Source organism: Rutidosis leptorrhynchoides, chromosome 5 (genome assembly GCF_046630445.1).
Source record: "Rutidosis leptorrhynchoides isolate AG116_Rl617_1_P2 chromosome 5, CSIRO_AGI_Rlap_v1, whole genome shotgun sequence".
Taxonomy (NCBI): Eukaryota; Viridiplantae; Streptophyta; class Magnoliopsida; order Asterales; family Asteraceae; genus Rutidosis; species Rutidosis leptorrhynchoides.
Window position 1 is genome coordinate 437,830,949 of NC_092337.1, and position 17,768 is coordinate 437,848,716.

General features: G+C 35.7%; 1 protein-coding gene across 4 annotated transcripts in view; it reads right to left on the bottom strand.

Moving 5' to 3' along the window:
- Positions 1–13,319, bottom strand: part of LOC139847584 (uncharacterized) — a 303,574-nt gene extending 290,255 nt beyond the window's left edge. Inside the window, exons 1-5 of one of the 4 annotated variants that reach the window (XM_071837282.1) lie at positions 13,233–13,319; positions 12,635–12,738; positions 11,428–11,887; positions 7,663–7,816; positions 7,068–7,564 (exon numbers count right to left, since the gene is read on the bottom strand). In XM_071837282.1, coding sequence (XP_071693383.1) covers positions 7,230–7,564; positions 7,663–7,816; positions 11,428–11,887; positions 12,635–12,642 — 957 coding nt within the window. In that variant the 5' untranslated portion in view covers positions 12,643–12,738; positions 13,233–13,319 and the 3' untranslated portion in view covers positions 7,068–7,229. Of the gene's footprint in view, positions 1–7,067; positions 7,565–7,662; positions 7,817–7,955; positions 8,517–9,387; positions 9,485–11,427; positions 11,888–12,634; positions 12,739–13,232 lie in introns of those variants that run through there. The other 3 variants (XM_071837283.1, XM_071837279.1, XM_071837281.1) reach the window with 3 other exon arrangements.
- Between the last annotated feature and the right edge of the window lie 4,449 nt (positions 13,320–17,768).

A 17,768-nucleotide genomic window follows, 5' to 3' on the forward strand; every position in this document is an offset into this window, starting at 1 on the left:
ACATGATATCATGATGACGCCAACCTTATATCATAAAAGAAAAAAACTATGTACTTTTCACATTTTAATAAATGTATTTATAAATTTGTTAAAGGTTAGAAGGTGTAGATGTAACGAACAAGAGCCACGGTAAAATAAAATCATGATATATAAGCTGTGACTTCATTCCAATAATACATGATATGAATATTATTCTCAATTTTGGATTAGATTTGATTTCATCGTTTCATGTAACAATAAATAAATAAATAAATATGATACGCCCTAAACATACGAATTTCACTTGTTTCCAATTATTCATTCGTTCACCCTTAAAACTTAAAACCCCACTCAAGATTATCACATACAGTCAACATTAAAAGCAAATTATTAGTTTACTTATGCATTATAGCATAACTTTCATCCTGCCACATCTATAGCGGACTAGGTGTTGTTTGACCCTTAAGGAACATTGTATTCATATACAGAAACCATACGCTGATAATAAACAGTATCATACTTAACCACTAATTTGTTGTTCTTTCTGTAACTCGATCAGCCATAAATCAGGGCTAGTTGAAGACAAAAACATCAGAGCTATACAAAGAAAACCCAAATAATAATACTCGTAGTAAGTATACATCAAACGAATAAAGTCTAGGTAATGATCGTGTTGAAAATTCTTTGTTGGATTCGGATCAGATTGTTTCATCACGTATAGAAATGTCGTCTGGTACATTGGCGAGTTTACATACAATTGTATAGGGTCATACGACCCCACTACTTAAAAAAATTTTATACAATGTATTCTTCAAATTGTATAGGACGTCACTAAAATTAACTATAGACCCCATCAGATTTTCATCATGAATTCGCCACTGGTCTGGTGCTGTTGTTTTTTATTCGGAAATTGTTAACAAGCATGATTATGCTCGTATTCAAACGAATGAAGTCTTTGGGCTTGGTTCCGAATTAAAGTTTGCATCAATTGATGATTCTATTTTCCTGGGCTTTGTGCCGGGTTGTGGCCAAGATATTGTTGGGTTTGTTAACGACCTAGATTCTGTTGTTGTAGATCCATTGGCTTATGTTGGGCCTAGTATTGGGCCCGAACTATCTGCGGCTCCTTGTTTGATTGCGGGCTCGGTTTTGTCCGACGATAAGGGAGCGGGGTTTGAATGGGATCATGAAGATTCGAAGATGGAGAATGGCAAAAAGAATGCGTTGGGTGATAAACAATATTGCCGTTTATAAAGGCGAGTCGGAGCCATATGATGATAACATTACGCTTGCAGGCGCGATTGAAGAAGGCGGAGAAGGAAAAGAAAGAAGAATTGTTGGCTAAACGTAACTTGGAATCGAAAGAAGATAGCCCGTTACCGATTTTGGTCGTAGTGGAAGAAGTTATTGCGACTGCGAGGTACCCTCGTGCGGAAGTTTTTGTAAATCGATATATGTATTGAAGAAAGATGTTTCAAGGACTTTACTTGGAGAAGTTAATCAGTTTTCAAGAAAGAAGGTGTATGAGGCTTCCAATTCCCGACACTTCTATGCTTAGAGATCACACCGATGACTTGGATTACGAGGACGCTATCCAAAACTTGTTAATGGGTGCTCATCATGATGAAATAGACGGCGGTTCATCAGCAAAGGGATAAGAAATATGTCCGTGGAGGCTTTTGCGCTTTCGATGACATGATGACAATTTTGCCGGGGCGAGTGCACCCCTTGATGGATCCGTCAATGTGTTATCTTACAAGATAAAGAATCAATCTAGGTTGAAAACTTTGAAAGAGACGATTAATGATAAGTTGAAAAGAGCGCAACCTGAGAACTTGGGTTTGTCTCGTGATCCCTCGTTTACTTTTTTCTGTTCGTTGATTTCTTTTTTGATCGCTTGGTTTGGACCATGTCTATCGTGTTGCGTCAGTTTAGAATTGTTTAGTTTGTTTGTAGATTTTTTGAGGTTGTTACAGGGGGCTCGTTTATAGATAGTTTTGCTCTACATGATTGCTTTCTAGGCACAAGCTTCCGTGTCCCCCATTTCTTTTGTAGTATCAGTTGAGTGCGCTTCTCTTTAGAAAACGACCTCGTTTCTATATGAGTTTTTAGTTGTCTTAGCAAAAATAAAAAAAAAATATAATACATCAACCTATACCAGCTTCTCTTGAGCTACATAGAAACGTGGCGTTTTAGTAATAGACATACTATACAATATAGACATTGTTGCAGCCTTAAAAAACTTGTATCCAAATTGGATACAACAAAATTCTTTTTTATGTTTAATAGGTACAAACATGTCTTCTGGTTGAATAGATTGTTATTCATCATCATCAAAAGAAGAAGAAAAAAGAAAAAAGAAAAAAAAAACATGACAAGTAATCAGTGAATGAATCGGTGAAAGGAAACGGATAATATGAACTACAAATACATATTATTAAGTGAAAAAGAACAAGAATGTTATCAGGGAGCCAATAACTAGCAGCCAGCCTGGAGAAACAACCTCCAAGGCACATGTTTGGATCCAGGATTGGATTAAAGGTCATGGCTTGTGTACCTTGAACCCAAAGACTCTAGGAATAAGTGTTCCGGGTGGTCAACCCATCCCATTTGATCCGTTACTCAGCCCACCCAACCCGTCCGTTTTGACACCTATATACTATTTTTATTTGTATAGCATTATCTGTGTACTTTATTATACTCACCAATAGAGTGCCTCTAACAGTTTTTGAATTTGCTTCTCGTATGTATGCTATTATTATTATTACACAAGAAACACGTTTCTTTAAGACATATAGCGTACCAGATTATTGACTGTCCTTAATTTTGGTGGCTGACTGCAGTTTCACCTAAAAAGCAAGAGGAAGGAACAAACACATGAGGAAATTACCAAACCAATTATAGTGCCAAACGTTGTTGTTTTGTTACTTAGCAACATCTGTTAAGTGTTAGTCATGTCATAAAAAAAATGCTACTCGTAGTGTTATATATTTTTTAACATACCGGGTGTCCAAATTGCAACAAGTTATATATGAACAAGGATCATCAGGCTCTCGCACGTCCAACTGAAATTAAGAAAATGCTTGTCGAGAAGCATACATTTTACTGAGAAAAAAAAAAAGACATTTACAGTAATCAAGAAGCAAGTACCTTTAAACTGCAGCCCTTTTACAATTATGTCCCTTCCTTCTAGGTTCATACACGACTATCTATCTGCATAACTGACCCACAACTATTCCAATTCAAAATTTTAATTGTTTTTTTTCCTTTTACGCTTAGAACTGTATAATTGTTAGAGTTGGTGATCAGTAAGTGTGTATATGAACGACACAGACGCCAACCATTATTATCAATAAGCCTGTAGGCAGACTATGTCAGCCACAATTATCTCATACCGTTTGCTATAACAGTGAGAACGCTCAAACATACCCTAATGTAAAATGGATGATGCAATACTAGATAATATTTTGAAGTTAAAAATTGTTATATCAATTAGAAAGAATACATCACAAATTTTCATCTTAATCTAACTACTTTAGTTGATACGAACAAATCATATGCAACAAATGTGACTGGCATGTGATCACCACCTTCTAGAAATATCAACAACCTTCTGGAACTATCTCAAGTATCGCGTATTGTAATTTAGCGAGGACTGCATGTCGTACAACAGGGATGATTCGGATTGAAAGTTGATTGATTTCATTGCTTCTGCAAAGACTAATGCACTTCTTCAAGTCTTTATCGCTTTCTAACTCCATCCATAATAATGGTGGTGGACTCAATCCCCCAAGTGAGTAGGTCAGCCTGTAATCATTGTCGGAAACCAGATCATGAAATCTTTCAGAGATTTTCGTCTTCAGATCTTCAAATTCAACTGAGGAGACGACGATACGCACATCCTTGCAATCTTCTTCTTCTTCTTTCCATTTAAGGGCATCCTCAGTTGTTAGACTTCTTAATCATCTGTAATCAAAACAAGGCAAATAATAAATTATAAATTATTATTATTTATTACGGAGTATTTATTACATACATACATAAGAAGGAATGGTTAGATTCCATTGAAGAAAACATACCTTTAAAGGTTTATCCAATTCTATAAAAGTGTCAACATCTACAACAAATCGGATGACGTCCAAGTTGTGCCCCAGATGATAACTTGAAACTTGGCCAACAACTCTTTAGTTTTTCAAAGAGTGAATCCAAGAAGACATAAGGGTGGTGGATGTTGTCATCATCTAATTTGAATATCATCTCAAAAACATAATCAACATGTTCAACGTTAATATTCTTCATGCATATGGCAAGAACGCAGTAAGATTCAGCAGCAGTTTCAGGGATCCATCCTTTTTTCTCCCCTTTAGTAAATTTAAATTTCGTGGAGAAGTATGTTTCGTAAGTTTCAAGCGCCTTACGAGTGAGTCCACCAAACCCATCACCTATATAAATATATTGTATATAAATATATTGACGAGTATAATCCAAAAATTCCTCTCTAAGAAATATGTTAGTAGTCAAAAAATGCTCGGCAGTCCCATTTGTAGTATTATAACCGTAAGTCCAAACTAAGCCAAAAACTAGGCCATGATCTTTTTTAAGGATTTCTTTTGCACGCTGAACTTCATCTAATGCATGTATTACACCCATAACGTCGAACTCCTCGTCGTCCTGTAATTAAAACAAAAAACAAAATATATTTATCGATTTTCAAATGGAAGTTAAAGTTTTTCCTATTTCAACCATCAACCACAACCTAACACTATCAATTTTACCTTATTATGTATGTATGTATGTATGTATGTATGTATGTATGTATGTATATGCGTATGCATATATAATAACAATTACCCTAACAATCAACAACTGCTTGTATTTATAAACTTCTCGTCGATTTTAAATTAATACGTATAGTATCTTGTCCCCAAACATGATACGCACATATTCCCTAATTAATTAAAGCTTGTAATTATATATGAAACATGATGCTTCAATGTAAAAGAATAGGGTACTGTCTAATCAAAATCAAAATCAAAATCAAAATAAGAAAATCAAAGTCTTAACAACAATAATAATAATAACGTACTGTATTAATAAATAAGAATTTGATTTTGATGGATTTGAGAGAAGAAGAAGAAGAAGAAAAAGAAAACACATACCTCTACCCAAGTATCCGAGTCCGAGTCCATCCTATCACGTATCGACGACTACGAAGAAAATAAAACCCCAACTTTTTAATTTATTCTAATTGCCCTAGCTACCTTTTTCGATCTCTTGTACGTAGTACCATTTATGTATCAGCTGTTTCTTGCTACTACTGCTTCCGTTTCTGCAACTCATAGCCTTTCAGTTGTTGATGGGCCTTTTATTGGCCCAGTCCGTGTTTTGGTTACGTCAAACAAATAAAGTCTAGGTGATGATCCTGTTGAAAATTCTTTGCTGGATTCGGATCAGATTGTTTCATCACGTATGGAAACGTCATCTGGTGCATTCGCGAGTCTACATACAATTGTATGGGATCATAGGACCCCACTACCTAAAAAAAAAATTATACAATGTATTCTTCAAATTGTATAGGACATTACTAAAATTAACTAGGACCCCATATATTTTTAAAATTTATGATTTTTTAAAGGTAAACAACCACTAAAGTACCCTTAAAATGTAATTATCTTTGGAAAAAAAAATAAAAAAATTGAGACCCCATCGAATTTTCATCAAATTTTCATCTGGATTCGCCACTAGTGTAGGTGCTGCTGTTTTTTATTCGGAAATTGTTAAGGAGCATGATTCTGCTCGTATTCAAACGAATAAAGTCTTTGGGCTTGGTTCCGGTTTAAAGTTTGGATCAATTGATGATTCTATTTTTAACGCTCCTGGGCTTTGTGTCGGGTTGTGGCCAAGATATTGCTGGGTTTGTTACTGATCCAGATTCTGTTGCTGTAGTTTTTAAAGGCGAGTCGGAGCCAAATGATGATAAGGGAGAATCACAAGAAGAATAGTTTGGGTGATAGACTCTATAGCCGTTTTTAAAGGCGAGTCGGAGCCAAATGATGATAACATTACGCTTGCGGATAGATTGGCCCGATTGATGATAACATTAGATTGTGGTTAAATTGGCCCAATATAGACATTGTTGCAGCCTTAAAAAACTTGTATTCAAATTGGATACAACAACAGAAACAAAAGAATTATGTTTAACAGGTACAAACATGTATTCTGGTTGCAGAATAGAATGTTTATCATCATCATCAGAAAAAATAAAGAAACATGACAAGTGATCAATGAATGAATCGGTGAAAGGAAACTGATAATATTTATGAACTACAAATACATACTTTCGGTTCTTAGTCAACAAGTCAAAGTTCAACGCATTTAAGAGGGAGAAAGAAGCAGGCAGCTTTCTTAGCTAAATGACAAAATCAGTACTACTACTAATACCAATAAGATAATAAAAACAAGAAGCATATATAGCACAATTTACACTGAAGTCACGATTGTTGCTCAAGTGAAAAAGAACAAGAATGTTATCAGGGAGCCAATAGCTAGTAGCCGGGTGGTCAACCCCCATTCCATTTGATCCGTTACTCAGCCCACCCAACCCGTCCGTTTTGACACTTATATACTATTTTTATTCTGTGTACTTTATTATACTCACCAAAAGAGTGTCTCTAACGGTTTTTGAATTTGCTTCTCGTGTGTATGCTATTATTATTATTACACAAGAAACACGTTTCTTTAAGACATAGCGCGTATCAGATTCTTGACTGTCCTTAGTAATTTTGGTGGCTGACTGCAGTTTCACCCGAAAAACAAGAGGAACAAACACATGAAGAACACATGAAGAAATTACCAAAACAATTAGTGCCAAAAATGTTCTTTTGTTTCTTAGCAACATCTGTTAAGTGTTAGCCTGAAACTTGGCAAACAACTCTTTAGTGTTAATAAGAGCGACTCCAGCAAGACACAAGAGTTGTTGTCGTTGTTTAATGAAAAGAACTCAAACGCATAATCACAATCAGTGTTCGTCAAGCATAATCACAACCATTGTTATCAATAAGCCTGTAGGCAGACTATGTCGGCCACAATTATTCCATACCGTTTGCTCTAAGAGTGAGAACGCTCAAACATACCGTAATGTAAAATGGATGATGCAATACTAGTTAATATTTTGAAGTTAAAATTGTTATATCAATTAGAAAGAATACATCACAAATTTTCATCTTAATCTAAAGAGTTGATACGAACAATCATGTGCAACAAATGTGACTGGCCGGTGATCCACCAACTTGTGGAAATATCTCAAGTAAAGCGTGTCTTGATTTGGGGCGGAATGCATGTTGTACAAGAGGGATGATTCGTATTGGAAGTTGATTGATTTCATTGCTTCTGCAAAGACTAATGCACTTCTTCAAGTCTTGATCGCTTTCTAGCTCGATCCATAATGGTCTAGTCAACCCCCGAAGTGAGTAGGTCACCCTGTAATCATTGTCGGAAACCAGATCATCAAACCTTTGAGAGATTTTCGTCTTCAGATCTTCAAATTCAGTTGAGGCCGAGATGTAGATACGCACATCCATGCAACCTATAAATTGATTTATGTTAGTGGTGGCTCTGGTTTTGAGCTTTTGACAATGGAAATAAAAATAAATAAAAAAAATTAGGAATCTGATCATTAATTACCTCCATCATCATAAGTATTAGTAGTATTATTATAGAGGTTTGTTGAATTGGATGTTCCAAATTGTTGTTGCTTCACATCCTCCTCCTTGCAATCTTCTTCTTCTTCTTCTTTCCATTTAAGGGCATCCTCAGACTTGTTAGACTTGTTAATCATCTGTAATCAAAACAAAGCAAATAATAAATTATTATTATTATTATTATTATTATTATTATTATTATTATTATTTATTCATTACATACATGCATAAATACATAAGAAGGAATGGTTAGATTCGAGTGAAGAAAACACATACCTTTAAAGGTTTTTCCAATTCTACAAAAGTGTCAACATCTACAACAATCGGATGACGTCCAAGTTGTGCCCCAGATGATAACTTGAAACTTGGCCAACAACTATTTAGTCTTTCAAAGAGTGAATCCAAGAACACATAAGGGTTGTGGATGTTGTTGTCATCTAATTTGAATATCATCTCAAAAACATAATCAACATGTTCAACGTTAATATTCTTCATGCATATGGCAAGAAAGCAGCAAGATTCGGAAGCAGTTGCAGGGATCAATCCTTTTTTCTCCCCTTTAACATATTTTAATTTTGTGGAGAAATATGTTTCGTAAGTTTCAAGCGCCTTAAGAGTGAGTCCACCAAACCCATCACCTATATAAAAATATTGACCCATATAATCCGAAAATTCTTCTGTAAAAAAAATGTCTGTACTGATTAAACTCTTGGCAATCCCATTTGTAGTATAACCATGCGTCCAAACTTCACCAAGAACTAGGCCATAATCTTCTTCAAGGATATAACTTGTTTCTAGAACTTCCTCTACTGCCTCTACAATGGCAAACACGTTGGCCTGTTATTAAAACAAAAAACGGATTACATTTATATTTATCAATTTTCAAATGGAAGTTAAGGTTTTTTTCCTATTTCACCATCAACCACAACCTAACACTATCAATTTTACCTTATTATGTATGTATGTATATTTATATATGTATATGCATATGCATATATAATACTACAATTACCATAACAATCAACAACAAGCTTCCTGCTTGTATTTATCAACTTCCCGTCGATTTTAACTTAATATGTATAGTATCTTGTCCCCAAACATGATACGCACATATTCCCTAATTAATTAAAGCTTGTAATTATATATGAAACATCATGATTTGATTCAATGTAAAAGAATAGGGAACTGTCTAATCAAAATCAAAAATTCAAAGTCTTAACAATAATAACTATAATAATAACGTACTGTATCAATAAATAAGAATTTGATTTTGATGGATTTGAGAGAAGAAGAAAACACATACCCCTACCCGAGGATCTAGGCCCATCCTATCACGTATCGACTGCGAACAAAATAAAACCCTAAACTTTTTTTTTTTTTTTTTTTTGTTCTAATTCTAATTGCCCTACCTACCTCTTTCGATCTCTTGTATTTAAGTTCGGTTAATTCAGTTTTATGCTCAGCCCTATGTATAGTATCTTCTCCCTAAACATGATACGCATATATTCCCTAATTAAAGATTGTAATTATAAATGAAACATGATTTGATTCAGTGTAAAAGAATAGGGAACTGTCTAATCAAAATCAAAATCAAAATCAATAAATCAAAGTCTTAACAATAATAATAACGTACTAGGGCAATTAGAAACAGGCACGCGAGAATTTGATTTTGATGGATTTGAGAGAAGAAGAAGAAGAAAACACATACCTCTACTCGAGGATCCAGGTCCATCCTATCACGTATCGACGATTGCGAACAAAATAAAACCCTAACTTTTTAGTTTGTTCTAATTGCAAGCTAGCTGCGTGCCTGTTTATTGCTACTACTGCTTCCGTTTTTGAAACTCGAGTTGTTGATGGGCCCGTTATTGGCCCAGTCCGTGTTTATGTTACACCTGATGGATGTCACTCTGGTGGTAATGGGCATGTTATTAGCCCAGAATCAATTTCGGTTGATGGGCCTGATATTGGGCCTGTTATCTTTTGAAATGGTAGACGCTCTATGAAAACTAGTCACGATTATTCGGAAAAGAAGGGTTTCTTTAAACTACCTTGAGAATCGGGGTTTTCCTTGCTCCCTCCGAGGCAGTGTTGGCTGGTGACACCTCATCTAACATTTTTACATACAAGATCGTCAATCGGGCTGGAAAAACAATTGACCCAGAGATGTTAAACGTTAAAATGAAGAAATCAGAACCGTAACGTTACGGAACATTTAAGTGCTTAATGGTTAAGTGTGTATTTCAGCTCTGAATGGTTCAACACATAATGTTGAATCATTGAGCATCAGATTTCATAAACGGATGCGATGAATGCTGAATTATTCAGCATTCAACGCTGAATCATTCAGTTAAAAGGTAAACAAACGCGCTCGTAGTCTTATTTTTGTAATTACCATTTGTTGTCAATTAGCATATGTTCGTCTTATCTTTGCAATTAATTTTTGTTGGAATTCTTTTAGCCAAAAATATGTTTTTAGAATGTGTTTATAGATCAAGTATAGCCGGCCTTGGAGATGTGGCCTTATGCCATTTGTTATAAACCGGCCGGAAGGCCGGTGTTATGTCATGTGTCAAACCGACTTTGAGACTGCCGATATATGCCTATGTGGTATCAAAAGCTTAAAGTCTTGGAATATTGCTCTAATGTCGTATCACGCTTGGAGTATTATCACTTGTAAGCAGTCTTTGTGGGTGAAATGGATTCATTCATATTGCCTAAGGTCAAGGAATTTTTGGGACATTCCAATTGCTGTAGGTTCAAGTTGTGGATGGAGAAAAGTTCTAGGTATTCGTGATCATATTAGACCACTCACAACCATGACGCACTTCCTTCCCAAGACTGACTGTCACATCAGCACTTACTTCCCATCACTAACCCAAGACCTTTTACTAACATCCATGACATACCCATCACACACTTTCATCACATCCACTAAATTAATTATTTATTTAAAAGTACAAGTTTAAAGGCATAATGTACAAATCATAGAATCAAGCCCCCATCTTCAATTGTGCGCGAGATGGGCGGGATGCGAGACGGGCAAGGTGAAGACGTGCTCATGATGGGGTGCTAGTAATGTTGTCCTCAAGGACTTGGGCCAAGACACAACTGCGGAACCGTTGTGAGTGGTCTTAAATAAATTAAAAACTCAAGATCACCTTAGAGCCTGGGATACAAACGTGAATGGTGTTGGTGCAGCATGTCCTTTTTTTTTAGACAGCTGTTAGGATCACCCAGGGGGACTTAACCACCTATGCGCTCATCTCCTACACATTTATACCCGCCCCCCAACTGCGTGCCCAGGAGAAAACCCTCACCAATCCCATACGGGGCATGGACGGTAAAAACCCCTCCCCTTTAACCCCCCAACGCGATGTGGGAAATGTGCCATGGGTGGAACTTCATGGCAGGGATGAAATTGTAGGTTAATATGTAGCCAATGGGGGCCGAACTCCTGACCTCCCCTAAAGGAGGCAGGCCACCAACCGATAAACTACATCACAACTTCCAGCATGTCCTTTTTGCAAGAGTGTTCCAGATTCTCAAGTTCATTTGTTTTTTAAGTGCAACTTTTCAAAAGGGTTTGGGCAAAGGCGAAAGCCTTTATCCTGGTGCAGCTTCCTAGTGATAATTGGCTGCAAGTCTGATAATTGCCTTGTTTTGATTACAGATGATTAAGAAGTCTAACAAGTCTAACATGTTCAACGTTAAAGGTTTTTCCAATTCGAGTGAAGAAAACACATACCTTTAAAGGTTTTTCCAATTCTATAAAAGTGTCAACATCTACAACAATCGGATGACGTCCAAGTTGTGCCCCAGATGATAACTTGAAACTTGGCCAACAACTCTTTAGTTTTTCAAAGAGTGAATCCAAGAACACATAAGGGTGGTGGATGTTGTCATCATCTAATTTGAATATCATCTCAAAAACATAATCAACATGTTCAACGTTAATATTCTTCATGCATATGGCAAGAAAGCAGCAAGATTCAGCAGCAGTTTCAGGGATCAATCCTTTTTTCTCCCCTGTAATAAATTTTAATTTTGTGGTAAAGTATGTTTCGTATGTTTCAAGCGCCTTCTGAGCGAGTCCACCAAAGCCATCACCTATATAAATACATTGTCTCACATAATCCGAAAATTCTCTATTAAAATATATGTCTGAACTGATGATACACTTGGCAATCCCCTTTGTAAATTGTAGTATAACCATCATGGTTGCAAAACTCGGATTAAATCGGCGAGAACTCGCCGAGTTATCGTTTTCAGTAGCTCACCGAGAACTCGATGGCTAACTCGGCCTATAAATCAGTCAACCGCCGGTCAACGGCGGTGAACAGCCTGTCAACGGCGGTCAATTATTCAGATCTCGCCGGAAATGACAGGAGAAAGAAAAGAAGATGAGAGAGGAAGGAAACAAGTTGAAACCGGTCACAAAGTAGGTCGTAAGTTGCTTAAATCTGCTGTGACTTTTTGAATTTTATTAAAGTTTTTTGTGGAGAAGAAGATGAGAGAGAGAGAGAGAGAGAGAAAAAAGTTACTCTGTAAGTTGCTTAAATTTGTACTCCATTTATTTTCTAGGCATATTATATACCATTATTTATATTTAAATATATATTATAATTATTAAATTATATTATATATTTATTTATATTTATATATTTTTATATATAATATCAGCCATGTACTTACTGACAGCTATAAGAGATTCACTTTAGATTAATTTCTTTTACTTTTGGCAAATGACAATAAAAGTCCCTAAAGTTTAACAAAATCAAAATAACATGAACATACTTGATATATTATACATATATATTGAAAATAATTAGTTATATTAGAAAAGTCAACAAAAGTCAACATCCGAGTACTCCTCCGAGTTCTCCCCGAGTCGCCGATTACTCCTCAAAAACCTCCGGCCGAGTACTCCCCGAGTCGCGAGTTTTACAACCTTGATAACCATACATCCAGACTTCACAACGAACTAGGCCATGATCTTTTGAAGGATATCTATTGTTTTTCGAACTTCTTGAACTGCCTTTAAAATGGCACGCCCGCCCTGTTATTAAAACAAAAAACGGATTATATTTTATCAATTTTCAAATAGAAGTTAAGGTTTTTCCTATTTCACCATCAACCACAACCTAACACTATCAATTTTACCTTATTATGTATGTATATATTTACTTAGATATGTATATGCATATATATTAACAATTACTATAACAATCAACAACAAGCTTCTTGCTTGTATTTATCAACTTCCAGTCGATTTTAACTTAATATGTATAGTATCTTGTCCCCAAACATGATACGCATATATTCCCTAATTAATTAAAGCTTGTAATATATGAGACATGATGATTCAATGTAAAAGAATTGGGAACTTTCTAATCAAAATCATTAAATCAAAGTCTTAACAATAATAACTACAGTATAATAAATCAAAGTCTCTTAACAATAATAATAACGTACTAGGGCAATTAGAAACAGGCACGCAAGAATTTGATTTTGATGGATTTGAGAGAAGAAGAAGAAGAAGAAAACACATACCTCTACTCGAGGATCCAGGTCCATCCTATCACGTATCGACGACTGCGAACAAAATAACACCCTAACTTTTTAATTTGCTCTAATTGCCCTAGCTACCTTTTTCGATCTCTTGTACCATTTATGTATTAAGCTGTTTATTGCTAATACTGCTTCCGTTTCCGCAACTCATAGCCTTTCAGTTGTTGATGGGCCTGTTATTGGCCCAGTCCGTGTTTTTGTTACACCTGATGGATGTCACTCTGGTGGTAATGGGTGTTATTAGCCCAGAATCAATTTCGGTTGATGGGCCTGATATTGGGCCTGTTATCTTTTGAAATGGTGGATGCTCTTCGAAAACGAGTCACGATTATTCGGACAAGAAGGTTTTCTTTAAAATACCTCGAGAATCGTGGTTTTCTTGCTCCCTCCGAGGTAGTGTTGGTTGGGCCGGAAAAACAATTGACCGAGAGACGTTAAACGTTAAAATGAAAAAATTCGTTCTGTAACGCTATAGAACATTTAAGTGCTTAATAGTTTAAGAGTGTATTTCAGCTCTGAATGGTTCATCACATAATGCTGAATTATTGAGCATCAGATGTCAAAAACAAATACGATGAATGCCGAATCCTTCAGCATTCGGCGCTGAATCATTCAGTTAAAAGGTAAACAAACGCACCCATAGTCTTATCTTTGTATTTACCATTTTTTTGTCAATTAGCATATGTTCGTCTTATCTCTAAAATTAACTTTTGTTGGAATTCTTTTAGCCAAAAATATGTTTTTGGAATGTGTTATAGATCAAGTATGTTGCGGTTAGATTGGCCCGATTGATGATAACATTAGATTGCGGTTAGATTGGCCCAATATAGATATTGTTGCAGCCTTAAAAAACTTGTATTCAAATTGGATACAACATTTTTTTTTTTTTTTTATGTTTAAGAGGTACAAACATGTCTTCTGGTTGCAGAATAGATTGTTTATCATCATCATCAGAAAGAAAGAAAGAAAAAAAAAACATGACAAGTGATCAATGAATGAATCGGTGAAAGAAAACTGGTGAAAGGAAACTGGTGATATGAACTACAAATACATACTTTTGGTTCTTAGTCAACAAGTCAAAGTTCAACGCATTCAAGAGGGAGAAAGAAGCCGCTTTCGTAGCTAAATGACAAAATCAGTACTACTAATACTTGTAATATTATAAAAACAAGAAGCATATATAGCACAATTTACACTGAAGTCACGATTGTTGCTCAAGTGAAAAAGAACAAGAATGTTATCAGGGAGCCAATTAATAGAAGCCAGCCTGGAGAAACAACCTCCAAGGCACATAGAATGTTATCAAGAATGCTGTTAGGGAGACTCGCGTATAGATAGTTTCGTTTAGATAGTTGCTTTCTAGGTGCGAGTTTCCTCGTTTCCCCCGACTTTTTGTATTCTTTGTTGAGGACGTTTTTCTATGGAAAAAAAAAAAAAAAAACCTCCAAGGCACATGTTTGGATCCATGATTGGATTAAAGGTCATGGCTTGTGAACCTTGAACCCAAAGACTTTAGGAATAAGTATTCCGGGTCATGTTTGGATCCAAATTGTAAATCATATTCATATCATGTATTAAAGGTCATGGCTTGTGAACCTTCTAAAAAAATCAACCTTGTGGAAATATCTCAAGTATAGCGTGTCTTGATTTGGCGCGGAATGCATGTTTTACAACAGGGATGATTCGTATTGGAAGTTGATTGATTTCATTGCTTCTGCAAAGACTAATGCACTTCTTCAACTCTTGATAGCTTTCTAACTCCATCCATAATGGTCGAGTCAACCCTCCAAGTGAGTAGGTCACCCTGTAATCATTGTCGGAAACCAGATCATCAAACCTTTGAGAGATTTTCGACTTCAGATCTTCAAATTCAGTTGAGGCCGAGATGTAGATACGCACATCCATGCCACCTATAAATTGATTTATGTTAGTGCTGGCTCTGGTTTTGAGCTTTTGAAAAATGAAAAAAAAAAAAAATAGGAATCTGATCATTAATTACCTCCATCATCATAAGTATTAGTAGTATTAATAAGGTTTGTTGAATTGGATGTTCCAAATTGTTGTTGCTTCACATCCTCCTCCTTGCAATCTTCTTCTTCTTCTTTCCATTTAAGGGCATCCTCAGACTTGTTAATCATCTGTAATCAGAACAAGGCAAATAATAAATTATTATTATTTATTATTCATCACACACACGCGCGCGCTCGCGCACACGCACACGCACACACACGCGCACACGCACACGCGCGCACACACATACATACATACATACATACATGCATGCATGCATGCATACATACATACATACATACATACATAAGGAATGGTTAGATTCGAGTGAAGAAAACACATACCTTTAGAGGTTTTTCCAATTCTATAAAAGTGTCAACATCTGCAACAATTGGATGATGTAACGACCCGTCAAAATCGCTATTGACGCAGCACGTTAATCATTGATTCCGCAGTGAGGTTTTGACCTCTATATGATACGTTTTGATAAAATATTGCATTCATTAAAATAAGTGACTTTCTAAACATAGAAAGTTATAAACATGTGGGCGAGTGCTTAGGTATAAGCAAAAATCCCAAAATACATAAGTCTTTAATTTACAGGTTGACTTCACAGTCCAATTATTTATTACACAACGCAGTTTTATTTTGAATGCAATAAACTTTGTACAAAGCATGAGAGACTCCATGCAGGCAACAAGCACATCACAGTGGAAGCAGTCTAAGGACCTGAGAATAAAACATGCTAAAAAGTCAACACGAATGTTGGTGAGTTATAGGTTTAATTGCTCGAGTCATAAACATATATAAAGATAGACCACAAGATTTCATCAAAAGTTTATCAATAGATTCTACGTAACAGAGCACCCTGGTAACTAAACTTAACGCTATAGTGATAATTACCCCATTCATTTTAATACGCGCAAACCAACGTGTCTTAAACTCAAATAACATACGTCCGTTAAAAGGCTAGCGCTCTAGCTCGGACGGGGATGTCAAGCCCTATGGATCCATATACAATTATTCGCGCCCACCAGTCCATATCCTATGTACTGGCAGCTACTAGTTACCAAAGCTAAGGGATTTTCGGTTTAACTCAGTGTAGAATTTTGTATGTACTTGTGTCTTATTGCGTTTAAAATAAATTGCATGTATTCTCAGCCCAAAAATATTTAAAGTATTTAAAAAGGGAGACTATAACTCACAGTTCAATATTGCGATTCAATATTATAGGCAAATTGCGTAGACGTAATGATGGTAGACGACTGTATGGTTGGTCTTGAATTCAAGAACAATACCCCGAACAATACCCAATATTTCCTTATTTTAAAACGGTTTGAAACCCGAATTAAAAATACCCTCGAATATACTTTATTATTATTAAACTTAAAATTAAAATTAAAATTATAATTATAAATATAAAATTTACGTACAGAAATGATTATGAAAAATTCGTCGAGCAAAACTGACCTTTTATAGTACTTTTCGATTTACTGTAGCTCATGCGATCGCATGAGTTTTCAGTGTTTTTGCCATGCGATCGCATGGCCGCCTTTTCCGTTTTTGTTTGCTAGTTCGTCGACATCAAATAGGTTTACTGTAGCAAATAGTGTTTACTGTAGCAATAGTGTTTACTGTAGCAAATAGTATTTACTGTATCAAATAGTGTTTACTGTAGCAAATCACTGTAGCAAAGTCGTTTTCACTGTAGCACTGTAGCAAATTACGGTTTCACTGTAGCAAATAGTGTTTTACTGTAGCAAAGTCATTTTTACTTGTACATATATATATATATATATATATATATATATATATATATATATATATATATATATATATATATACACATACATATATATATGTATATTTACATAGTATTAAATCATATAGAGAATTGGTTTAAATTAGTCGAAATTTTCCGGGTCATCACATAACCTCCCTGTTAAAGAAAATTTCGTCCCGAAATTTTGAGTAGTACCTGTTTCATGAGCGATATCACTGAACAAATGTGGATACTTTTGCTTCATTTGATCCTCACGTTCCCAAGTAAACTCGGGTCCTCGTCTAGCGTTCCAACGAACCCTAACTATCGGTATTTTGCTTTGTTTTAATTGTTTGACCTCACGGTCCATGATTTCAACAGGTTCTTCGATAAAATGGAGTTTATCATTGATTCGTATTTCGTCAAGAGGAATTACGACATCCTCTTCAGCTAAACATTTCTTCAAATTTGACACGTGAAATGTGTTGTGAACACTACTAAGTTCTTGCGGTAGCTTTAATCGATAAGCAACTGTTCCAACTCTTTCTGTGATTTCAAAGGGTCCTACGTACCTAGGACTTAACTTTCCTCGTTTACCGAATCGTACTACGCCTTTCCTGGGTGACACTTTCAACATGACTTTGTCGCCCACTTGAAATTCTAGCGGTTTTCTTCTTACACCAGCATAACTCTTTTGGCGACTCATGGCCGTTTTCAATCGCTGTTGTATTTGAATGATCTTTTCG